The sequence below is a fragment of the Rhea pennata genome, chromosome 16 (genome assembly GCF_028389875.1).
Source record: "Rhea pennata isolate bPtePen1 chromosome 16, bPtePen1.pri, whole genome shotgun sequence".
In the NCBI taxonomy this organism is placed as follows: Eukaryota; Metazoa; Chordata; class Aves; order Rheiformes; family Rheidae; genus Rhea; species Rhea pennata.
Window position 1 is genome coordinate 8,886,907 of NC_084678.1, and position 25,540 is coordinate 8,912,446.

General features: G+C 36.6%; 1 protein-coding gene across 3 annotated transcripts; it reads left to right on the forward strand.

The window, feature by feature from the left end:
* The first annotated feature begins 34 nt into the window (after positions 1 to 34).
* CSE1L (chromosome segregation 1 like) lies at positions 35 to 23,130 on the forward strand. Of its 3 annotated transcripts, none has more exons than XM_062589135.1 (25): positions 35 to 103; positions 2,767 to 2,862; positions 3,416 to 3,558; positions 5,954 to 6,055; positions 6,493 to 6,638; positions 6,966 to 7,056; positions 7,330 to 7,437; positions 8,345 to 8,437; positions 9,701 to 9,868; positions 9,965 to 10,094; positions 10,814 to 10,879; positions 12,095 to 12,297; positions 13,676 to 13,760; positions 14,527 to 14,588; positions 15,319 to 15,455; positions 15,615 to 15,718; positions 16,327 to 16,424; positions 17,309 to 17,459; positions 17,999 to 18,207; positions 18,847 to 18,944; positions 19,145 to 19,230; positions 20,364 to 20,445; positions 20,935 to 21,081; positions 21,704 to 21,955; positions 22,674 to 23,130. In XM_062589135.1, exons 2-25 carry the CDS (start codon positions 2,778 to 2,780, stop codon positions 22,687 to 22,689), a joined length of 2,862 nt encoding a protein of 953 aa, XP_062445119.1. In that variant the 5' UTR covers positions 35 to 103; positions 2,767 to 2,777; the 3' UTR covers positions 22,690 to 23,130. The 3 variants fall into 3 exon arrangements, with proteins under 3 accessions (XP_062445119.1, XP_062445117.1, XP_062445118.1); XM_062589133.1 differs by having other exon boundaries at positions 21,704 to 21,935; XM_062589134.1 differs by lacking the exon at positions 35 to 103 and adding an exon at positions 1,090 to 1,201 and having other exon boundaries at positions 21,704 to 21,935.
* Positions 23,131 to 25,540: the final 2,410 nt, after the last annotated feature.

Sequence of the window (25,540 nt, forward strand, 5' to 3'; positions counted from 1 at the left end):
GCGTGATGCGGTCACTCTGCCGCCGCCGCGCCCTCTCGCCGCGGTTTGAATGTGAAGCGCAGCCGGAGCCGTCGGAGCCGCCGCCGCCGAGGCAACTTGCCAGGTGAGGCCAGGCCTCGCCGCCCGGCGCTGTGGGTGGAGGGGCGGCAGGGCGGCGCCGCAGCCCGGCGCTCCGCGTTGCCTGCAGCCGGCCGCCGCTCGGTCCTGCGCTGGGCTCGGCCGCTGGGCCCGCGGCGCCGCGGAGAGGCGCAGCTCACCATGCTGGGGCTGCTGTGGCCCGCCTCCCCGTGCTCGCGATTGGCCCGCGGGGCCCCGGGGCAGAGCAGCGCGCTCCTCTCATTGGCGCCTGCCGCTGTCTGTCCGCTGGCGGCCCTGGGGGGAGGGGAGCAAGCTAGTGTGAGGGCGGCGCTGGTACCGGGGCTGCGGCGCGTGAGGGGCGCGAGGGCCGGAGCGGGGGCGGCCGCGCGCCGCGGCGGCCCTCGGGGCCCGCGGGAGCTGGGCCTTGGGCGGGAGGGTGGCGCCGGGCCGCGGCCTCGCGCCGCGGCGGGGTGCCCGGGCGTAAAGCCGGGTAATGTTCGCCAGAGACCGAGGCCGGCGCTCAGGGACGCGCTGGGGCTGGCGCGGTGCGGGCCGCGGTGAGCGGGTGCCGGAGCGGCGAGCGCCGGACTTCCTCACAGCGCGGCGGGCGGGCGGAGCGGCGGGCTCGCCGCCTTTCTGGGGCCGTCTGGCGTTAATGTGACTGAAATCGTTAATGCGTTAAGTACGTTTGTGGCTTTTCCTCTGAAGAGAGAGTTTGAAAACATTACAGTTTTCTGTGACCTTTTGAGGAGGCGTATTTCAGCACCGAGCTAAAAGCCGTAGTATTGCACTGGCAACTACCCCAACCACCTACTTGTGATCTTGCAAGCAGACTACTTGCCCTTGGGTTTAGAACAGGCATGGGTCTGTGATCTTAATGTGACTGACAACATGAGGGTCTGGCAAAAAAAGAGAGAGAGACTGCAGTATTTTTTTTCTTTTGCATCATATTTTAATTTTCTATCCTCCATAACACTACTGTAAAGGAAAGCTGATTCTTTCCTTCTTGTGAAAAACGGTGGAATATCTAGTAGTCCTGCCGGAAATGTCCGATACCAAGGCCTGTAAGCTGCTGCTCACAGAAGCAGCATGTGGTTGGTGAAGTTGAATGTAGGATGAAAAAGTAAGTGGATGATGCTGTGGGAATAAAATACTAATTTACTTACGTCTTTATGTGGGTGTGTTAAGCTAAATTACTTATTTCCTAAACATAGTGGGAAAACGAAAAAAAAAACAGCTAGAGATGAGAAGGATGTAAAAATAAACAGGTAGCAGGTGGAAAAAAAGTGAAATCACGCATAATTTATATGAATATCCCATGTATGAGTGATTGAGTAATGCCTTCAAATCTTCATGCTTGCCCTACAAAGTAAGCTCACAGTCAACTTGAGGTGTATGAGTATGTTGCTTTACATGGACTCTTATATAATATAACTATGTGAGGAATTCTTAAAAGGCCATTCAATATTGTGGGGGTCCTGCTTCAATTTGGTTTCCTAGCTGAGTAAAGTTTAGTCTTTGTAAATGATTTCTACGTGGGCTTGCACGTCAGCCTTGTAGGTTTTCCTGATGTAGGGGTGTGTGTGTGTATATGTATTTAATGATGGAAGACATAAATATTAGTTTCAGCATCATAATAATGACGTATGGGGCTACTTTGTAGTAGAAAAGATAGACAACTTTTATTGGTGCTGACTGGTAAACCTGCTCTTTATTAGGATTTTAGTGATTAATGTAAATTGGTGAATGAGGCTGTAGGCAGAGGAACCCAAAAAAGAGAGGTAAAATATGAGAGGTAGGACTTTTGGGGTGCCCCCCCCCCCCACATTGTATTGTGATCTCAGTTACTCGTTAAATTTGATTTAAGTCAGGAGGATACAACTTCTTTCTCTTTTAGAGATATACATGCCATAGTTGAAAATCGAATTATTGAAACTTGCTGCCTTTATAAATATGCTTAAATAGCAACTTTATTCATTGTGCTGGTCATAGATGAAATCCAAAGTGGGACACACAAATTGCACTGTATGTTGGTAATCATAAAATCCAGAGGAAAAATAGAAGCCCTCATTCTACATTGCTTCTGTTGTGAATGGGCTGTGCTGCTGGTTGAAAAATGGGCAGTATGGATGATAGTATCCTAAACAAAATGTCCACTAAGGCATGCCCTGATAGCGTTTTAGTGTTACTGTAATCTGAATGGTTCTAATAAAAGCTGTGAAGCTAATAAATAGCTGTAGTATGTAAGGGAATGCGTGTAGGAGGATGACTGGAGAGGAGTAATTTAGACTTACTTACACATAGTTATTTTGTAATAACTATTGCAGTTTAATTTCATGCCTGTCCTCATCTAATTTTACAGCATGAACAAACCCTTTGGCTTTGTTCACTTTTTGTGTCTCTGTATATTTTAAAAAAAATATTACATTGGGTATTTTCTACAGAAGACACAACAAGTATATATTTTTAAACAGAACTTGTCTCTCTAATATACTTTGAATTATTCTTTTACAATTCTCTAGGGCATGGCTATTTCAGCTTTTTTGACTAGGGCAGGTTTCTGGGGTTAATAGTTGTTCTCAACAACAACAACTGCAAAATCTTCTGTGTAATCAATTTCTATACATGTGTCACTTATAGGATAGAATTCTTGATCTGTGTTTTTTAACGATTATTTGTGGGTTTCAGGTTCTGCCAAAATGGAACTTAGTGATGCCAATTTACAGACTTTAACAGAATATTTAAAGAAAACGCTAGATCCAGATCCTGCTATAAGGCGTCCTGGTAAGTGACTAAGTGCCACATGTGACCAAAAAACTTGATGTTTGTTTGCCTCTTCTATCTGCCTAGAAGGAACTTCAGTGGAAGTTTATGCAGTAGCCTCTTTATAGAACTTTTCGTTCTCCCCCAGAATTTTATAAATGACACATGCAAATGTATTTTTTCCCCCTATTTACTTTTTCTAATTTTATTTTCCTGTTTTCATACTGTTACTAATTAATACAGTGATGCTGTTGCTAAATATAGAGAGTGCTGCTAACAATAAACTAGGATTTGTTGCCGTCATGTTATGGCTTTTAAAAATGATGAGGAGGCAAAATTTCTACAGGCTGCTCTGAATTTAGAGCTTTTGTTCATAGCAGAAGCATTAAAATGCTTAGTAGTAAAGAAGCTACAGTGCGTTTTGCCCAAGTTGTTCCGTTTGTGTTTCTGTTCCTGTAAATCTTTTGCAAAGTGTTAATCAGTTGTATGTTCTAAATAGACGTTTGAGAAACGATAGCGCTCCAACTAGAAAAATCAGTTCGGTTTTGGCTAACCTTAGCATGTTCTTTTACAGCGGAAAAGTTTCTCGAGTCAGTTGAAGGAAGCCAGAATTATCCACTGTTACTCTTAACACTGCTGGAGAAATCACAGGAAAACGTCATCAAAGTTTGTGCATCTGTAACGTTCAAGAACTATATTAAAAGAAACTGGAGAATTGTAGGTATACTAGTGAGTAGTTGTGCTAGATTTTGTAATCTTTTTGAGCTACAATGAGATACTCTAGCTTTGGGGAGTACATGTATGTTTGGACTTCGAGAGAGAAGGGAGATCATCTAGAAAACTTACAGGGAGCTAAAACCTGGAGTGTTTGAGTCTGTTTTATTAAAAAAAAAAAGAAAAAGAAAAAAAGATGGATGGTAAAATGCTGAAGGAGGAATTTTTTGCAATACTTGAATGTATGCATCTGCAGAAGTACAGTATTTGAAGCCCATTTAACCAATTGTAGTATTATTTAAGGTAAAACAATTGAAAATATTTATGCTCAGGAGTTGAACAATTTGACTGGTGTTTATTGTCATAGTATTACAAACACTTCGTGCTAGCACTGTTGCTGAAAGAGATCATAATAGTTCATCTTCATGCAAATGCTTGCAAGGCCTGAAAGGATGCAGGCAACACCAGTTCATGACTCTTGAAGGTATTTATGGAAGTAAAATAAAAAATATTGCCATTTAATCACATTTTATCCTTTGTTTTGAAGAGTTATGAAATATTTTTGATTCAGAGTTTTTGGCAATCCTGCTACTTAATTTATGGTGCAAATTATTGCATATGAGCTTAATGCATACCGTAGGAAGAGACTTTCTTTGCTACCTTTTATACCCTATTTCATTGTTTCTAGCTCTGAAAAAACATTACACATATAACCTTGTATTCCAGGAAAACTTTTGGTAAGTTTTTCATCATGACTTCTTTGCTGGTGCCTATTTAAAAATTTGCAGATGTTGTCTCCTGCTCTTAGTATTAAGCAGATTTGAGACTGCTTAGCTTACTATGTTGGGTAGGATCAGTGCATTCAGTCTGGCACAAAATTTGTAGACCTTTGTGCCTGTAATGACTGAAAATACAGTATTTCTTCCAAATTGCATCTTTCTGTGGTGTGTTGTGTTGTAAAGAGAAATAACACTGTCATGGAAAAATTTGTAGGTGACTTCCTTGTTATGGGATACTGGTATAATAAAGGATCAATTTTGTGTTGGAATAGATGGATATGTAGTAAGTGCAGCCAGAGCACTGTCTTGATTGTTGTATGGTAACTTTAAGCAAATTCCTTTGCCAAAATTTAAGCTTTTATTTCAAGAACATCTGTATGAGTGTAAAGTACTAAGACTAACTTATCTAGATCACATGGTTTAAGTTAGCAGCCTTGGACTTGACAGATACAAAGCTCAGAGGAAGGAAAATGATTTTGCCTCCCTAAGCATTTTGATTGATGGGGCCTGGAGAGTGCTACATACAGGGTATTTCTGGAGACAGGGAAGAGTTTGTTTTTTCTAAGGTATTTCCAAAATAGCCTCCTCTGTGCTCCCTTTAATGTCTTGTAAAAATGTCTCATTTCTCTAAAAATTTCATAAATAAACCTATAGTAGGATTTGCTGTTGCTAATCTCACCACCATTTCTACCTTCCTCACCCATCTAAATGGAGCATAGCAGAGCTGTGAGTCCTACCTCTCTACCTGGAGCTTGCCTGCTACAGTTGCTGCTGCCTTTCACATCGAATAACTTCTAATGATCAGATTTTAAAGATCATGTTTTTCTTTTCGTTGTTTTTAAATGTACATATGTTCCTCTGATTCAGTGCAATGTGATAGAAGTAGAAAAAGGTTTTCTGTGTCTTATTTTTACAAGTGCTTGCTTATAGCTAAGCATAGCTTTTGAAATTGCTAAACTATTTATTATTATTATTAAATTTATAGGAAAATAGTGGAAGGGAAGTGAGAAAGAGGGTAGTGTTATCTGATTTAAGGCATCTTAGAATCACTGAATTATGCTCTGGAGGTGCATGGCTCTTCTAATTGCTATGGACAACTCTTAGGTTTCTGAACCTTGCTGTCATCGTGGATGTGGTGACTATTACTGCTGTCTGCTGCTTTTTTCATTTAATTTCTTTAATGGAAACATTCTAGTTTACTACCACTTGACTGTATTTACATCTGTATTTAGAGCTGATTGGATAACTCTTAAAATCAACTTTACATTTTTGTGTCACCTACACTCATCCTAATGTACTCTTTCTAGAATGTAAGGCTTGAGGCAGCTGAAATAAAATTAATCTTCTGAAGTTGGTAGCAGTGAGGACAGATGTGGTGCTGTGAAAAAGGAGACTGTTGGATAAACTTATGCGTATTATTGGCATTTGCAGCCACCCCTATAGATGGTGTACTATTACAATTCCATAGTAGGCCATAGCTTATCTTTGACAGATTTTCTTTTTAGTTTCTTTAACAATGTAATAGTTATGATTATTTCTGTAATTGACTTTGAAATACTGCTGTTCTCTCAGTGCCTAGAGTATACTGATACATTCATGACTTACTATTTTAATTTTAGATTGAAGATGAACCAAACAAAATATGCGAATCAGACCGATTAGCCATTAAAGCCAACATAGTGCCCTTGATGCTCAGCAGCCCAGAACAAATTCAGAAGCAGGTAATATGACAGTTTCTGGTTGTGTCCATGAGAATTCTAGAAAACTGTAAGTGTCTGGAAGCTCTGGTTATTGGTGCAGCAGCGCTCAGATCACTTTTCAATAGTGTCGTCCCAATCTAAGTATCTTGGAGTATATCATTATAGCTTCTTCTGCCCACTTAATGCAATTATTTTATCAATAAATAACCTTGCAGCTGAGTTCCAGCATTAGCCAGTTAAACACAGTAATTCTATGAAGTAAGACTGCATGTGCACATGGGATTTAAAGTGAGATTTATTTATTTGAGGTGAAAACTGGTAGATCTTTAACCTGGTGATTTTGAGTCTGACAATAATAAGAATTTTCTTAAGGTACTTGTAATATTTGGCATGACTGATGCATTCTTTTCGTGATAGTGTGTTTATTATATCATGTGATGGTAATATTTCCTTTCCAGTTGAGTGATGCAATTAGTATTATTGGCCGAGAAGACTTTCCTCAGAAATGGCCAGACTTGCTGACAGAAATGGTGAACCGCTTTCAAAGTGGAGATTTCCATGTCATTAATGGGGTCCTTCGTACTGCTCACTCTTTGTTTAAAAGGTACCTGGAATGTTGGAGTCTGTATATGAACTGTGAAATTTCTGTTTAACTCTGTAAACTTTGACCGTTAGAAATAGTTGTGCATATTTACAGAGTCTGAAGTTGTGGCTTCTGATTATGCTTATTAACTCTGTAATATGATCTTATTTAAGAGGTTATCAAATTTTACACCTAGCATGATCATCTTGAACTATGTTGTTTAGTTCTTGTGCTTGCTTGACAAGATTTGCCTTGAAGTTCGGCACGAAAATTAATTGTATGTAGGTTAATTTAGGAGCAAGTTTTAAGACTGCATTTATTTGTGTGCTTATCTCTTTCACTTGTCAGGTACCGCCATGAATTTAAGTCAAATGAGTTATGGACAGAGATCAAACTTGTCCTTGATGCCTTTGCTTTGCCCTTGACAAATCTCTTTAAGGTATTCATTGTTGAATCATTCCTAAAGCAAGTTTAACATTCTAAATTGCTTGTTTTAAGTGCCTATGAAGTGAAAACTTAAGAACAGTTGCTTTAAAACTAGTAATGATGTTCAAACTAGAATCAAGAGATGAGACATTACAGAACCAGGAAGGCAAAGAAAAGTGTATTTTCTATAAAAAGAAATAAATACATTATTACACACCATTTTTAAATACCTCTTGTAGATATAGTTTGTGTGTGTTACTTGATTGAATCTTTTGTCTTTTTCTAGGCCACAATTGAACTTTGCAGCACACATGCAAGTGATGCTAGTGCTCTGAAGGTTCTGTTTTCTTCTCTCATTCTAATTGCAAAACTGTTCTACAGTTTAAATTTCCAGGTGAATCTCCTTGTTTTTCTAATTGTTGATTTTGCTTTGATCTCACAAAGTTAGTGTGCTCTTATTTATAGGATTCATTTGAGGCAACCTTTAAGGCCATACTTTGTGGCCAAAATAAAAGTTGGCAGTCTGCATCAATGCTGGAGTAAAGGCACAGTAAGGATGGGATTATTTAATGTGTTAGCTTGGCCCTATCTGTATAGAAAATTGAGAAGAGAGGCTAAACCCTTAGTATAGCAAGGAGGAGTTGCAGAGGTAGTTCTCCGACCATGAGCTGCAAAAGACACAAGTTAAATGGCTGAGTTTGTTACCCACTGTGCTCCTTTATAAATGAGATTATGTTGACATGAGCTCAGTTGTGTAAATGAAAGTCAATTAGTTTAAATTTAGTAGCTCTATAGTACTACAATAGCTAGTAATTCTGGTAACACTGATGGTTTTTTGAGACCAGACCTAGATTTCTAATATTAAATGCACTATATGAAAAGTGGTAAGACCAGACTTTGCTGGACTTCCTTATCTATTTGTTGTATCAGCATAAGCAAAAGCCTGTTAAGTATGGTGATTTTGTCTTGATTGTTCAGGCTACTTTTTCAGCATTGGGCGAAAGAGCAACTTGGAGTTAGAAGTGGGGCTTGTGCTTCTTTTGCTCAAAGAGGTTCGTTCTTTAGAAAACTGTAGGCTACATAGGGCATAACAACTAACAGGATGGAAAATTGTGTTCTGAAGTCTCTGTTTTGAGGAGGAGGGGCTGTGTGTGGTTTTTTAATGTTTTGTCTTGAAGGTTGTTGTCCACGCTTCAGCTCGCAGTAGTAGATTGGAATATGAATGCACTTTATAGCATAGGGAAATTATCGTAGTGTTGCAGTCAGAAATTAAAATGTGGATTTATGCTTTTCCTTCATAGGATCTTCCTGAGTTTTTTGAAGATAACATGGAAACATGGATGACAAATTTTCATAGCCTTTTAACTCTAGATAATAAACTCTTGCAGACTGATGTAAGTACTGCATAAAACTTCCCATTTTAACTTTGTGTACTCGCTGAATAATCCCAAGTTTTCTTTGTTGGGTAAACAAAGGGATATGGTGACTGTAAGGAAATGGGATTACAGAGAAGTAGATAGGCCCATTGTTTAAGAAATCTGGGGTCTGGTTCTTAAAGTTCTGTATCAGTTACAGATATAGCCAGTTGTGTGCAAAAGTGAAATCAAATACACATGAATGAGTAGGTTCTTTTGATGACATCTGCTGAAGTTACCTGACTTACTAGAGTCACAGGGCTCAGATCTTCTGTACCATCAAGTAGTTCATGTACTATGTTTTAGAATACAGAATATCTTAAAGATAAATCTCACAGCTGAACATATAAAGCATGACCTTCACAAGTAGTTGTTTATCATTTGCTGCCTCAGTTTGTCTAATTAGAAGAACTAGGTTCCTGTGTGAAAAGTGATATCAAGTCATCAAAGCACAAACTCATTTTGTGCATTTTTTTTTTATTTTTAGTTTAAATGCTAATGTCTTCCAGATATGGTATGATAGCTTGCCACATGATGGAGCCAAAGCATTGTATAGGTTTCCTCACAATGTTCTGGAAGATGTATTAAAAAGTGTATCTTGTGCTACAATTTCATGGTCATATTAGGCTAATGCTGCTGTTAAAATAAGCCTTCCTCCTCTTTTCTCTTACCCTTTTGTGTCTGTGGGTCATTGCTCAGCACGGGCATTTGTAAAGCTGTGGGCTGAACCCCTATCATGGAAGTGAACTGAAAGGTGGGGATTTTATTTTTTTTTTCCAGCTCCGTTTCCCAGTAATGGTTCACTTTGCTTTGTGGCTTCACAAACATCTACTGGTATGGGGAGGGGTTGGAAATAAGTAACAGAAGGTGTGAGGAGGAAGAGTATTTTTAGGAAAAATCTCAATTTAAAGTAACAAGATACAATGCTTTCTAAGCCTATTCTTCAGTGCTTACATTTTCCTGATGTAGTTGTAAATTAATTATATGTTAAACCAAACTCTAAATCATTTAGGTGTGTGTAGTTCTTATATTTGAAAAATAGGTGTATAGCACAGATTCGTAGTGGAATTCCAGAACAAGTCAGAAAAATGTGATCATTCCAGCAAAGTAAGAACTTAAAGCTTTTTAGAACATGGTGAAATAATACTATATAATCTTCAGATATGTTGGTGACTGAATATTGAAAGTAGTGTTGGAGTTCGGATGTTTACGGTCTTTTTTTTTTTTTTTTTTTTATGTGAGGATGAAGAGGAAGCTGGATTACTGGAGCTCTTGAAATCCCAAATTTGTGATAATGCTGCTTTGTATGCTCAAAAATATGATGAAGAATTCCAGCCCTACCTTCCACGTTTTGTAACAGCAATCTGGAATCTGTTAGTCACAACAGGCCAGGAAGTTAAATATGACTTGGTAAGTTGTTATAAACTGGTTTTGTAAAGCTTAAAAGTGAATTATAAATTGGTCGGAGATGCTAAAATTGTGTGAATTTTGTGTGTGTTGTTCTAGTTGGTTAGTAACGCAATCCAGTTTCTGGCCTCCGTTTGTGAGAGACCACATTATAAGCATCTGTTTGAAGACCAGAATACATTGACAAGCATCTGTGAAAAGGTTATTGTTCCCAATATGGAATTTAGAGGTATTTATTTATTTATTGGATTAAGCTTTCAAAGATGCAGTAAAAGATGACTGATCATAATGATACATTACAGGTTACAGGTCTAAGTATGGAGGATTATGTCCTGTGTACTTTAGTACTAGATTCATAACCAAGTTTCTACAAGATTCCTGTCCTTCAGACTTTGTAGAATTACTGTATGTCTGATCATTTTTTTTGCCTTACTGTGATGTCAAATTGAAATGCATGAAAAGTCTAGGTCATGTGCTGAGTACCACCAGTAACTTTTCATGCTTAATGTGAGTACCAGAATAATTCAGGGAATCTAGGTATGGATATCAGCCCTGCTCAATTGTGATACTTACTCCTCCTTGTTTTGAAAACTTCATTTTGATCCTGGTGCCTAAAATGCAGTGAAGGTGTATTGCAACGATAAAAAGCTTTTTTAAGTTTGACTCTGGAAGCATTTAGTATTGAATGCGTGTTTGTTTGTGGGTGGGTTTTTTTCCTTTTCCTTTTTCTTTCCAGAAATGCATCAGATCATGAATGTAAAAGAAAATGTAATTTGAGGCAGCAAGCTAAATATGCTACTCTGGGTAGTTCTGTAGTTCTGATTTATTTCTATTAATGTTACAGAAAGCTATTCGGAAAAAATACCAAATTGATAAAGACGATGCTGCTTTTTATCATCAAAAAGAGAGGTCTTGGTGTTTAATCGCCCACATATTTTATATTTTCAGCGGCTGATGAAGAAGCATTTGAAGATAATTCTGAAGAATATATAAGAAGGGATTTGGAAGGATCTGGTAATCTGCAGATTTATACTAAGAATACTTGGTCTTAAAATATAGCTCTAGAGAACTGAAGCAATTTTCTGAGGCTCTCAACTTTTTTAATTGGGAACATGTTTTTCTCGCAAGAAATTTTATCCAAATTTTGATCACATTTTATGTCATGACCTGCCCTTCTGGTGACTTTTTGTTTTGAACAGTGTTTCTATAGATTCTTAACAGGTCGTGTCTTCTGTACTGCACTGTCATTTCAGCAAATGTAGCCTGTAAGTCATTGCTGAATACTGGCCACTGTTCTGTATTTAGTTCCAGTATGTACAATTTTAAATAACATAGATAACTTTATACTTGAATATAGCAGCCGATGGTGTTTTAATTAAAACTTTGCCCAGTTTTGCATGCGGATCTGTAGTCAAGCCGGGTGGATACCAGCCAGCCTTTATGTGCTGACCCAGTGTTCAAACTGATACAGTAACCTTTCTGAGAACACAGAGCTACTTGATTTTCAGATTGTAGTGGTCTAATATTCAGTCAGACTGGAGCATAAATGAACCAGGTCTAAATCTCTGTGGTGTTCTGTATGTGGTATTCTGTGCCAGAGTGGATTACTGGCACTTTGTAGTAGGTTTAAGAAATTACTGTACGCTTGCAGCAGAAGACAAAATTAGAGTTTTGTCTTCTGCTGAGTTTTTCAAGCAAACATTTTATGATATTCATCCAGAACTGGCTGCATTTTAGGTGTATGTAAAGCTTTCATTTGTCAACTACTTCTACTTTTAAGATAACTTAAGCAAGAAGTACTTTATGTGTACTTCTGAGACTATTCTAGAAAGGAACTCTATTGCAATTTAATTCAGTTGCTTTACTTTCCTATGTCCTTTCTGTTCATATCATATTCAAGGCCCAATTAGACTTTATTTTTTTCTCTTGAAACAAGATGTTTTTTCAGATCTTATGAAACAGGTAGTCAAATGTATTCCCCTGAATGCTTATCGAAACTTGCTTTACAGGACAGGAAAACCTGTGTATACACAAGCAGTACTGGGAGATGTCCATTCCTCTTGTGCAAAAGAGTGAATAAAATACACTTCTCTAGTCTCAATTATGACAGTAAATAAAATGCTGTTCTCACACATCAGTGTGGAGAATTGCAGTCATTAGCAGAAGATGGGGATGTGACGCAGAGGAGTTTGTATTTTCATATTTAAAGAATCTTTGGTTCTCGTGCAGATATTGACACCAGGCGCAGAGCAGCTTGTGATCTAGTCAGAGGTTTGTGCAAGTTTTTTGAAGGGCCTGTGACAGGGATCTTCTCTGGATATGTTAATTCTATGCTGCAGGAATATGCAAAGAATCCATCTGTTAACTGGAAGCACAAAGATGCAGCTATTTACCTCGTCACATCTTTGGCATCCAAAGCTCAAACTCAGAAGGTACTTCTACGTTCTCTTTGTTTTAAGCCACATAACATTCACATATTACGGCATGTATGAGGATTGATACAATTCACTTTATGCTTCTTCAAAATGGGAAGAGTTTTATTTGCAGTATTTTAACACTGATGAGATTAAAAGCTATCTTTATAATGTGGACATGGTTTAATATGCCATCAAATCTCCATTAACTATGAGTTACCTGATATTCACATGGATTGGCCAAAGTCAGCCACTATGTGTGGCTATTTAGCAGGGTCTGTTAGCATGAATGTGGCAGCCCCATAAATAGAATTGGCTTGGGTCTAGGACCTCTGTGCTCTTACATTGTACTGAGCCAGAGTTGTAAGCTCTGGAAGGCCAAATGAAGCTATGCAGGAGGAGATCAGAAGTGTTGAGAAGGAGAGACTAGAGGGAATTCAAATGACCTTCTTAATTCTTCGTATTATATTCCCCAGCATTTCCTGTTCCCTGAATGCTTATTATCTTGAAAATAACATGTGAACCCTGCAGTTGGGCTTGAAATGAGTCTTATTTGTTCAGGGGGAAGCAAATAATAGTGGATATATTGGAAACATACCTGAGCCAGACTGTATTTGGGAGCAGTAACCTTGTACCAGTTGCCCATCATCCTACAGAACAGAATTTAGTATACTAATATGTTAAGTACATTGTAGTTCTTATGTCTGTGGCTTTACAAGGCAGATTTGAGGCAAGTACAGTGAAATATATTATAAAAGCTTCTTTACTCAGTTTTGCTAAAAATTCTCAATCTCTTCCTGTAGCTTTGATGCTTGAATTCTGAACTTCTGCACAGGAGATGATAATAATCTCGATGCATAATATGAGGCACAATCTTCTAGCAATTAGCAATCTGCGAAGATATGCATCTTACCCTTTCTATGCTCTTTAGTGGCAAATATAGGATAATAACACTTAAAACACAAATACACACATGCAAATCTGTTGTTCTGTAGGTATTACTTGCATTTTTAATCTTAGAAAATTGAAGCAGTGATTATTATTAGCTGTTCAAATTTAGAATTCAAATAATCCTAAACTTTTGCTTTTTAAAAAGTCTATCATAATGAAAGTATCAAGTTATTAAGCGTCTAATGTTTTCTCTCTAATATTTTGATTCATTATTATTGATGATCTGTGTTATTGTTTCTCAACTCAAGGCTAACAAATTTGAATGTCAGTACTGCCCAATTTTAAGTTGTAACACTAAAAACAGCAAAAAAAAAATAATTAGGGTTCTCTGCTTGAGTTGATTGAAATTGCATCTCTGCAATGTGCTATAGATTCCGTTTATTAAAAACACATGAGAAAAACAGCTAAATGACATCTATAATAAAGCCTTTTTCTTTTTTTTTAGCATGGAATAACACAAGCCAATGAACTTGTTAATCTGACAGAATTCTTTGTGAATCACATTCAGCCTGACTTAAAGTCTGCTAATGGTAGGTTCAATGCTAATTTTCATACAGAAAATTTTGTAACGTGCTAAAACCTTGACACTGGCTGTTCCTCTGAAGGCTCAAATACAAATTGAAATTGCCTCATGTCAGCATTATCTGAGGCAGAAGACGGTATACAGACTGTTAACAGGTGTCACATGAAAAGTAATTCAGATTAGTTTGGCTTGCAATGAATAAGCTTTTAAACAAAGGTGAATTACCTCATGCCATCTTCAAGATAAGAGCTCAAGACAGCTCACATGGTTGCTATCAGCTGACATGCTTAAACTTGTTGAATCAAAGTAATTTGATTTCTGTATTTGTATACAGCAAACTTCTATGCTAAACAAAACTCAGAAGTTAAAACACTGAAAGCTAGGCTGTAGTCTGTATCAGCCCTTGATGATGAGATTACAGATTTATAGATTTAAGCCACAGACTGAGTGATTATTTTATACTTCAGCAATTATGTAGCAAAATCTGGAGGGCAATGGGTGGTCTGGGAATAGTAATTGGAGGCTGTTAAAGCTAAAAGAGGAAGCTTTACATGAAAGAGTTGGACTGTTCATTTAATGATGTCGCGGTTTGATTTCCATGTAAAACTGATATTGTATCTAAAAGTGTATATATGATAATGCAGAAACTAAGCAGTATGGAAATACATTGCGTGTTTGTTGTCTTCCATTTAAAAAAAAAAGTTTGTCATGTCTGTGCGCAGTATTACGTCAGTAATCAAAAATACCGGGACTTAAATATTTTTCTTTTGCAGTGAATGAATTCCCTGTTCTAAAAGCTGATGGTATCAAATATATCATGATTTTTAGAAACCAAGTAAGTTTTTCCTTCATTCATGTGGAAAAATATTTGTAGTTTATCACTTCATACTTGCTAAGCCTGCTTAACTAATTTAAGATACTTGATGATACTCAACAGCTTTATATAACATTCTATGCTGAATTTTTAGTTTTGAAAGTAAGTGATACTGGTGTAAGTAGCTAATTAATAAACAGTATGTGCTGTCCATATCCTGTTGGAACACTGAACTTAGCATATTTACTCTAGTGGAATACAGGTTTTTCCAAGTGAGTTCAGTCTAAATTCAGCTAATTGCTTGTATCATGATAGCAGTTGTTAGGGCTAGTACAGCAAATTTGTTCTCTGTTACCTTTTCTGATTTGTGAGATGCAGCCAGAGTATTTTTTTTAAATTATTATTATTAAACTTTATTACTTTTATTCGCCTCTTCAAAATATTTGTGTGTTTATTAAAAAAAAAAAAAAGAGATAATTTTTAATTGCCACTTAAGACAGAGTGGAAAAATAAATCTTCTTCAGGAATATATGCAGCTACTGTCAGATGTAACAGTCGAGGGTAAATGTATAGGAAATGACAGAAGTCTGTACCTCTTGGTTTACAATGTGTGATTTACCAATTGGAGAAGACTTCCAGGGTTTCTTCCTTTACCAAGCTTTCAATTTATAGCTGAGCTTGGAGCTGATAGGTGTTGAACCATCTGTATTTTTATGTAACATTTATATAATCTGTTGCTATATTTTTGTAGGTACCTAAAGAACAACTGTTGGTATCTATTCCTCTTTTAATCAATCATCTTCAAGCAGAAAGTATTGTGGTCCATACTTATGCAGCCCATGCTCTTGAAAGGCTATTTACCATGAGGGGGACTAGTAATACTACCCTGTAAGTTTTCACACAAAAATAAATTCATTGCTAAATAGCTTTTGTCCATTAAAGATGAAATATCTATAGAGATCTTTTATTTCTCTGTATTACAGTATTGTAAAATGCTTGAAACTTGTGAATATGTTTCATCATTAAGGAGTTGTGTTTTACTTACAGCATTACAGCTGCAGAAATGATACCTTTTGTAGAAGTGCTGTTAACAAACCTTTTTAAAGCACTGACACTTCCTGGCTCGTCTGAAAATGAATACATTATGAAAGGTGAATGCTTTGAGTCCTTACCTATAAGTGTAACTTGGTTAACTTTAGATAAAGGCTCAGCTTCTTATTTAGTAGCTTACGTAGGTTATATATGTTAGCTTATTTATAATGATAGGCTACCAAAATTTTAATTTGAAAAACCTGATTTATGCTGACCTGTTAAAATGGTATGCACAGTCTGCAGTTTTTTACTAGGCTGTGTTAAGTCATCTTTGACAAAATCTGTGGAACCTAAGAAAAACACTGAACATATAATTGTGTGTGACAAATTAGTTCTCAGATGGTAGTCTTTGTAATCAGGGTAGCTACCTAAGCAGTATCAGTAGCAGATCTGAATGACATATTGCTAATAGTGTGCCAAGATTTGAGACTTTGCCAAAACCCTCTTTTACTTTGGGCAAGTTGCTTAATTTTTCTATGCTTCATCTATAGAACGAGGATAGCAAAGCTTTGCTTCATCCTTTGTAGTTGTAGATCTGCACCTTGCAGCAGGTGCTCTTTCTTACGTAGTTCCTTGATCTGATTTAATAGTAAAAGAGTAAGGATTTAGGCATAAAACAGAAGCGCATGTTCATCTCAAAAAGATAATACTTTCACTTTTTTTGCAGCTATCATGAGAAGTTTTTCTCTGCTACAGGAATCCATAATTCCTTATATCCCTTCTGTCATCACGCAACTTACACAGAAACTGCTGGCTGTCAGTAAGGTAAAGAAAAGGTTATCCGAGCAGAAGAGTTCCATTTCTTATCTGAGCAATCTTTTTAAAAATTTAAACATGCTACATTTATATTTTGTTGAAATATTACTAGTTGTTCAGTACTTCTCACTTAAAATAAGCAGAAGCATCCTTTCTGTCTTGCTTTCAAGATGCACTTTCAAATCATTCTTTTCTGCTTTCCTCTGAAATTTCAAAACTATGTGTGAAGTCTTTTTATAATAATAGTTTTTACAGGTATAAATCTTGCTCTATGCAGAGGGTAGCATTACAATAATTTAAATTTCTCAAAGCTACTTTATTCTTTGACCAAGAAACTTCTCAGGCTAATGGCAAACTTAAACTCTGAAGTGTAGGCTTAGATTGACAAAATTACCCTTCTACTTTTGGTGGGCAAAATTCTCTCAATCTTAATTTGTTCAAGCTGAGCTAATGTTCTTGAACACTGACTTCAGAGGATGCTTCAGGATATCTTCATCAACTATCCAGAAAACCTTTTTTGCATATAGTTTAAACTTACCTGCAAAGTATAAAAATTACATAATAAACAACTGAATAGACATTTTACATGGCTGAAAAATGTTTTCTTGGTTTTGTTTTCTGATAGTGTAACTACTTGTTTAGTGTATTTGATTCTGAAAATCTTTTTGTTTTTTTTAGAAATACATATTTAAAAACATCTTTTTTATATTTAACAGATTTTCATTTATTTTTTGTATCTATGGAATTCATTTCAGTAGCATATTAATATAGCAAAGTGTCCTTATTCCTCGTCTCTCCTTTAGACTTCAGTTGAAATAAAAAATTATATCATGCTAAATAAATGATATAGCTACAAGCTTGGGTTGATTTATTTGTTCATAACTTGTTTGTAGAATCCAAGCAAGCCTCACTTTAACCATTACATGTTTGAATCAATATGCTTGTCGATAAGGATAACGTGCAAAGCAAACCCTGATGCAGTCGGAAGCTTTGAAGAGGCTTTGTTTTTGGTGTTCACTGAGATACTACAAAATGATGTACAAGGTAAAATAAAAGTAGTACGTTCTTGTGTTCTATCCCTGCTATAACGGCTTGCCTTGGTTAACCTCATGGCATTTTTTTCAGTAACACAGGAAAAACCCAAGTGAAAGTGCAGTGTGTTCAAAGTCCAGATAAACTTTTTTAGGAAACAATTGAGTTTGGTTTGTGTGCCATAGGGCACACTCACTTGATGAATTTATTTTCAAAATAAACTCTATTTTAAAAGTATTTAACGGTCACTACTCAATCTTCATATGATTTTCTTATTTGTATTGCCTTGTTTGTAATGCTTTACTGTCCATGTTATATTCTGAAACGTTCACAAATAGTAGTAGAAACTGATTATATGGCGTGCTTTCATATGTTTAGGATAATTAAATTTGAGATGCAGTGTACTTTTCCCAAGGTTTTATTTGTTGGAATCTTTCTGTTAATATATTGGATTTGGGGGTTCAGTCCAAAGATATGTGGCTGTTACAAATTCACAGTGACCATTCTTGCTGAATTTTTTCCACTGTATTCTGTCACTGTATCTTTTCTAGAGTTCATTCCATATGTGTTTCAAGTGATGTCTCTACTTCTGGAAATGCATAAAAACGAAATTCCATCATCCTATATGGCGTTGTTTCCTCATCTACTTCAGCCAGTATTATGGGAAAGGACAGGAAACATTCCTCCCTTGGTCCGACTCCTGCAGGCTTACTTAGAGCGAGGTGCCAATACAATAGCAAGTGCTGCTGCTGATAAAATTGTAAGCTGGATTGATTTAGTAGGAATGTATGTCTCTAGACATGTTGATTTAAGATTAAATGCGGGGGGCACTTTTTCTTTTAGTGGATAGCTGAATTTGTGCAGAGATTGTGCATGTGTTTTTATATTAATGGATCCTTACATAGAAGGACAAAGAATAGCCTGAATTCAGGCTTTTTGAATGATTTTCCATTATGACATCCTGACTTTTTATTTTTAAGGCAGTTTTCCTGCTTTATTTGCCTCACCTGGAACATGAGGCATCAGGAAAACTCAGAGGTTGCTTTCAGAACAATGAAGGAGAAGGAGCAAAGATGTTGGGAGATTTGAGAGTTAGTAAATTCAGTGAGAGAATTGTTCTGTGTACTTACCTTCTGTCATTTCTGCTGCATGATCTGCTCTAGTCAGAGGTGATCAGATGTGCATGTGTTCATGTAGTCAAGGTTAGTCTTAATGCTTAAAGGGAATATCACTTGGTCTCATTAGAAATCTATCTCATTGTCCTTAACTGCAGAAATTAAACCTGTGTAGGATTATGAAAGCTTTTGCTTTGGTATGTGTTTTAGATCACAGGGGCAAGTTTCTGGTAGATCACATAAAAAGAACTGTAGTATATATTTTTATATTTGCTTTCTTACAGCCTGGATTATTAGGTGTGTTCCAGAAGCTGATTGCCTCTAAAGCTAATGACCATCAAGGATTCTATCTTCTAAACAGCATTATAGAGCATATGCCTCCGTGAGTATGAGTTGAAACTATGTTCAAAACTAATTTCTGTAGTTGTCAATAGCTGGTGTGTTTGTACACTCCATATTTAGTGTTTAACAATTTAAAAATTCACATTTGTCAGTAAAATATATGAACTATTCTATACGTGTTTTCTGTAAAACAGCATAACGAAATGCTATTATGACTTGATTATTGTTTTAAATTTCTAGTGAATCAGTTGACCAATACAGGAAACAGATCTTCATTCTACTATTCCAAAGACTTCAAAATTCCAAAACAACAAAATTTATTAAAAGTAAGTTCCTTGCTATATGAAAAATGTCATGTGCTGCTAATGCTAACTGCTTAGAATGTGCAACAGTACTGAATAAGTATTATGTCGTGTCCTGTGACTATGCAAATAAACACAGAATAGTCACATTAGTGACTTGCTTCGGATTATTTGTATAATAATGTTGCATACAGGGGATTTGTCACAGCAGTTCATAGTTAATTCAGCAGAACTTAGAGTGGAACTAATATGAGGGAAAAAAATTCTGTATTCCTCTCCATTTTCATACTCTAGAAAAGGCATCACTAATTATCTAGAAGTCTCCTTTTCATCTCTAATACCAGCAAACTTCCATTCTCAGACGAAATAATATTGACCTCACTTGCCTTTTTTATATAAAATTGTTGTGGTGTTCAATTTTCCATGATTTGCATATCATTCTTCCTAATATAGCTGAAGTTATTGAAAAGATTTTGCATTAAACAAGTAAAAATATGTGACAAATTACTGAAATATGTTTTCTAGTTATTCCTCCTGTAATTTGGAGAATATCATCACACTGATTAAATTTTCTTAATTTTACTGCCACACAAATTATACAACATCCTTTTTAATCCTGTAAAACCTGGTTAAAGCCTTCTACCGATGGCAAGAACGATATGATTGCTTTTAATGCTCATCTTCAAACTAAAATTAAGTGGCACTCTTAATGCATCAGACCCATTCTGTATTACAAAGGCCACTTAAAGCAGTTTACAACTAATCTGAAAAGCTGCATTGTATTAAAGAGTTTCCAATTAAAACCATTCAAGAAAACTCATAGCTCATGATCCAAGAAGTTTGGTGAGAGTTTTCCTAACGCTTTATGATTGCTATGATGGAAAATGGATTGAGTCTTGTTTTAGTGGTTCTATGGCTGTGTTTAAATATTTCTAGTAATTGTAGGACATGAAAAGATCAGTAATTTTTTTAGACAAACTTCAGAAAGTCCAGGCAACAAGTTAATGTAGTCAATACGCTTCATTAATACTTGACACTTACTTGGAATGCCATTGCTAACCCAGTCAATAACTCTATAATAATGTATTCTGCTGCTGACTCTAGATTTAGTCTTCTGTTTGCCTGTTGATTTTAATTTGACCTTCTTTTTGTTACAGGTTTCCTAGTCTTCATTAACTTATACTGCATAAAATATGGGGCATTAGCTCTTCAAGAAATATTTGACAGCATACAACCAAAGTTAGTATGATTTTTTTATTCAAGACTACCATGTAATCTTTGTCTTTTAAAGTTGGAAATTGTTGGCTCTTTTTTTTAACTACAATGGAAAAGTGTATTTGTTGTAATTTGATAAGACAAACCCAATTTGACTTGCCAAACTGGTTTCATTCTACTGTAGAGACAGGTTAATTTCTGTGTAGCAATTTTTCTTTTTTCTGACTTGATGCCCACAGTTCTTTTGTGATAATTCAAGACATTAATCACCTGAGCAGATTATAAAAAGCTACAAGTGGTGTTTTTGTCTTCTCCCTTTGTAAAAAGTTTGTGCTGTCAAATTTCTAGCAGGAGTGTGTTGTAACAGGGCAGCATCATTAGTTACCAGTTAATAGATTTTTTGAAGGTTTTTATTTGTTTGTTTTTCCCTAGTAACTCACATTGCTGTTATTTTTGTCACTGGAAGGCTGATAAACTCACTGTCTAATACTTTTTGTTTTACCATGATAATAGGATGTTTGGAATGGTTTTGGAGAAAATAATAATTCCTGAAATACAGAAAGTATCTGGACAAGTTGAAAAGAAAATCTGTGCTGTTGGTATTACAAAAATATTGACGGAATGTCCTCCTATGATGGACACAGAATATACAAAGCTGTGGTATGTAGAACACTTTGTTGAAAGTTTTTAAGTGAAACCATTTGATTTATAAAAATGTGGACTACTTATCAAAATATATTCTCCAGAAATCACTGTTTTGATTTCTTCAGACCTGCTGTTTGTTAGGAAGTTGAATTTCAGGCTTCTCATACCACTTTTTCTTAGAGCAAATAAAGCTTACTTTCAAAGCAGATGCCAAACTGGTTTGAGAATTCTATGATGCACTGACCTAGCATAGGTGGCCCTGCATTTAAGAAAAAATATTAACTAGGATTAAAAAAATAAAAATAAAAAAGATGGAGTTAGAGCAAAGGAATAATCTAGAAGAAAATGCTTTTTTTTTAGGCATGTTAAGAGAATTCAGCCTGATCAAAAATAGGTTTTTGTAATGCATTTAATAAGAGCATCTCCCTTATGCCTGTAAAATAACCATATCCGTAATACGTATACAAATCCCACAACTCCTTAAGCCTAACACAGATAGGGTGCTATAAGCTTTCAGCAGCTGAGCTAACACATGCAAGAGCTAAATTATAAAGGGTTCTGGATAATTTGGACATTCTTATAAAATGCTCTGTTCTAACACATTAAGCATTCTTTATCCTCCCTGTTTCACCTGTAGGACTCCTTTGCTGCAGGCCCTAATTGGCCTTTTTGAACTGCCTGAGGATGACACTATCCCTGATGAAGAACACTTTATTGATATAGAAGATACTGCAGGATATCAGACTGCATTCTCTCAGCTAGCCTTTGCTGGGAAAAAAGAACATGATCCTGTAGGTCAAATGGTGAACAATCCTAGAATCCATCTGGCACAGTCTCTTCACAAACTGTCTACTGCGTGCCCAGGCAGAGTAAGTGACTTTCAGATAAGGTATGCTCATCTCAAATTCTACAGAGAAGAAATTCTCATTTGACAATGGACCTCTTTTGCTAAAGTTTGATAATCAGCAAAAATAGAGTACGTCATAATCGGAATGCTAGGAATTGCTCTCTTTTATTCTATAATTGAATATAGCTTTTGTAATTTTTTTTTTCCTGCTAATCTAAGGCCCGTTATTTTCGCATTATTTCACATAGTGATAATCTTAAACATACCATTTCTTAAACTAAAACTTACCCATTCAGGAGATACATAGTTTTGATTTTTCTCCAGTTCAATTTTATTTTTCAGGTAACTTCTGGTAATTCATGTTACGTGAAACAAATTAAATTTACAGTTAGTTATTTTAACCCGTACCATATTTGTTTTCAAGTTATTGGTAAGTAAAGATTGCTTGAAGGATCCGATGCTTGCTGCATCCCAACATCTGCTTTAATAACTGAAGGCTTGCTATATTCCTTCATATTTGATTCAGGTAAGAAGTAAGTAAAGCTGCTATGAGTATTTCATTTGCAAGATACAGCATGGGATAAGGCATGGTGGTGTCAGCATCAGGAACTGTAATTCCAGCAGCTGCTTTCACAGTGAAAAACTGCTGCTGTCAGGATGTAATTTGACTTTGTACCTTATGTTGACACAGTGATTAACAGTCTATAGTGGTAGTTTAATGTATACACACATTGACACTTCTGCTCTCGTGTATTTTAAGGTTCCATCAATGCTGAGTACTAGTCTGAATGCAGAAGCGTTGCAGTATCTTCAAGGATACCTCCAAGCTGCAAGTGTGACACTGCTATGAATTACATTTATTTTACGAGCAAGATCAAAAGCTGTTTTGCTATACAGAAGGTTGACACTGACTTTTTTTATAGCAGAGCTCAGACAAAGTGAAAAATGCTACTTGAAAATGTATTGCAGAATCCATCTTGTAAAAGATAAATGTTGCTTTAAGCAGAAACTGAAAGAATTAGGTGGTTCATGTAATCATAGATAAAAGGTGGCTAACTTCCATTCCCAGTTTAATTTCAAAGGGAATAGTCGTAGCAGTTTATTACAGGATTTATTTGAATTCTGTGCCTGCAGTGTTTGGATAACATTTTGAAATGTATGGAGAGAGCACTGGCTGTAGAAACTCACTTTTGGTCACTAAAATTTCTTTTCATTTTGATGTTGTCCTTTGTATTTCTTTTGTCTTTCTTTAAACTTATCTAAATTGTGAATAAATAAGAAGTACTTGTTTAAAATGCCTGTCACTGTGCGCTTACTGTTGGTTTAGAAAAAAAGAAAAATCATGTGTTAAACTTAAGATAGAATATACAATAGTGGGACTGTGCGGATTTTTCTTTAAGTGTTAGTTTAAATGCACTGTAGCATCATACAGCAAATGTAAAACTTTGGCAGAAAATCCAAAGCAATTATCACCCTTCTGATATTCATCAACAGGTGGCAGTAAGCTGCTGAAAACACCCCTTCTCTTTGGACAATGCATGTCAGTATAAGGTGCCAAAGGCAAATGAAATATCCTCTTAGAGCAAGTATCAGTTCCAAGTGGATTTTTAGTGATGTATTAAAACTGAAGCAATAGTTTTCTCTGTTTAACTAGGTTGTTCTCACTTTCTCCTCATAAATACGTCGATTAGGCTTGGTAGCCTTGAATTCTAGGTGCATCGGTTTACCTTGTAGTTATGGCTGCTTGAAAGTGGCAAGTTAAATGCCTAAGCCTCATTCCGTTCTCAGATGGCACGGGCACAAAAGTGCTAGACCTCAGACTTTGAGTGCTGATACTGAAGATACACAAATTTATGTCTAGAGCCTGAAAAAATGAGTAGATTGAAGTTTCAGACTTACGTGATGGTAACCATCACATATGACACATGTAACTTTCTACAGAGATTCTGCAGATGACTCGAGTGGTTATCCTCCACGCAGAATAGGGTTTCCTTATAATATCTGTTGCTCAGCATTGTATCAAGAACATTAGTGAATATATTGAGAGTATAACGTAGAGCAGAATCAGCTGTCTTTCAGTTCTTCCTTAGTGTTTTTGGTTGTCACATGGAAATATGCGTTGGTCATTTCTTAAGACAGAGTTGCTTGTTAGACAGGGGATCTAAACGAAAATGTATTGAATGAATCAGCATCAACAGGTTTTCTTGAATCTGCTCTGTAATTCAATGTTAGACCCTCTTCATGCACAAATATGGAGTGATGGGAAGTCTCCAGGTGTAAAATACAATACAGTGGTGACCATGAAAAGCATTTTTCTTAATGCTGATAAGAGAGATACTAATGAATTGTTGCCAGCTTGCAGAAGCACCCTGCAGGATGAATTTTAATGTAGATAGGCTGAAACCACATGAGATGTGTGACATTTGCAAGTAACTGAGGAGCACCTACATAAAATACCACTGTTAATTGAGCTGTGATCATTCATAAACACTAAGCCAAAAAGATGCTCAGAACTCTGCTATGTAGCTCTGTCTTTTTTTTCTTTTTGCTTGGAAAACAGGGAGAACAAGTCTGCATGTTCTCTATAGAATTGTCTTTCAAGTCAGCTTGAAAGAACCAAAATCAAATGGATGTTGGTGATCATGTCAGAGTAACTTGACATGTTACCTTTGCTTCTATTCAAATATATGGCCTATGTATGCTAGATAGTTTGTCTGAAATAGGACTTTTTGGCATGATTCAATATTAAGGGACTCATTGTGTTAGAAGATCTTAGTTTGGCAGCTCTAAGTAAGACTTCTTTAGGGGACAGGTGGTTGAGATACATAACTAAGTGAACGGGTGTTTCTTTTCTTAGCAGTACTAACCATGGATGGAACTAGACAGGGTTTACAGCAACAGGCCATAACATTTTGGAGAAATAGCCAAAGAGATTGGATCTTTTGAATGGAAAATAATCAGTGGATCTTAGTCTTTGCCATTTTGCATGTCTTGCAAAGTGTGACTTTTTGTTGTGGGAGAGACGTTCCATGTGAAGAAGTGCCTAGGTGAATATCAAGAAGAGCTCAGATCAGCAAATGGTGGTATAACTGTCCTTTAGTTCACTCAGAGTTGAATGTCTTAAACTTTGTGAACATGGCTGTGGCCCCATTAGTGATACATAATTTATTCCTGATATAGTCTGCAGATTTCACGAGGCATACAAATGTTTATGTAGAGCACTTATTCTTTCAGGGAAATGAGATTTTCAAGTGTAGGGCAGGTAAGATTCAGCTCTGCTTCTGAGTGCAACTGGTACTGGTAGTGTCCTCCACCTTCATTTAGCTGGAGACCTTATCAGTAATTTTGACACCTTCCATTCCAAAGATTCAGGAGGAAATGCAGTATACCTGCCAGATTTATCTGTCAATTTTAGTGGAAACTGGTGAAAGCACCTTGGTAACAGTTTTCTCAAGACTGTTGAAGTCTTGTATGTCACCTTTAAGAGAGCTTCATGCTACTCAGTTGGGCAAATACCTCTTCCATTCGATAGCTCAGGCCCAAATCACGTGCTAACAATCTTTTGAGGTGCTGGAGGATCTAATCCAATTTCAGACAATTAAGTCCTGGCCCATCATCTGAGATTCT

Coding starts and splice junctions, on each gene's coding strand:
- CSE1L (XM_062589133.1), top strand. CDS start 2,778: ATGGAACTTAGTGATGCCAATTTACAGACTTTAACAGAATATTTAAAG. Junction 9,869..9,964: donor AGGAAGTTAAATATGACTTG/GTAAGTTGTTAT, acceptor GTGTTGTTCTAG/TTGGTTAGTAACGCAATCCA. Junction 13,761..14,526: donor TGACTTAAAGTCTGCTAATG/GTAGGTTCAATG, acceptor TTTCTTTTGCAG/TGAATGAATTCCCTGTTCTA.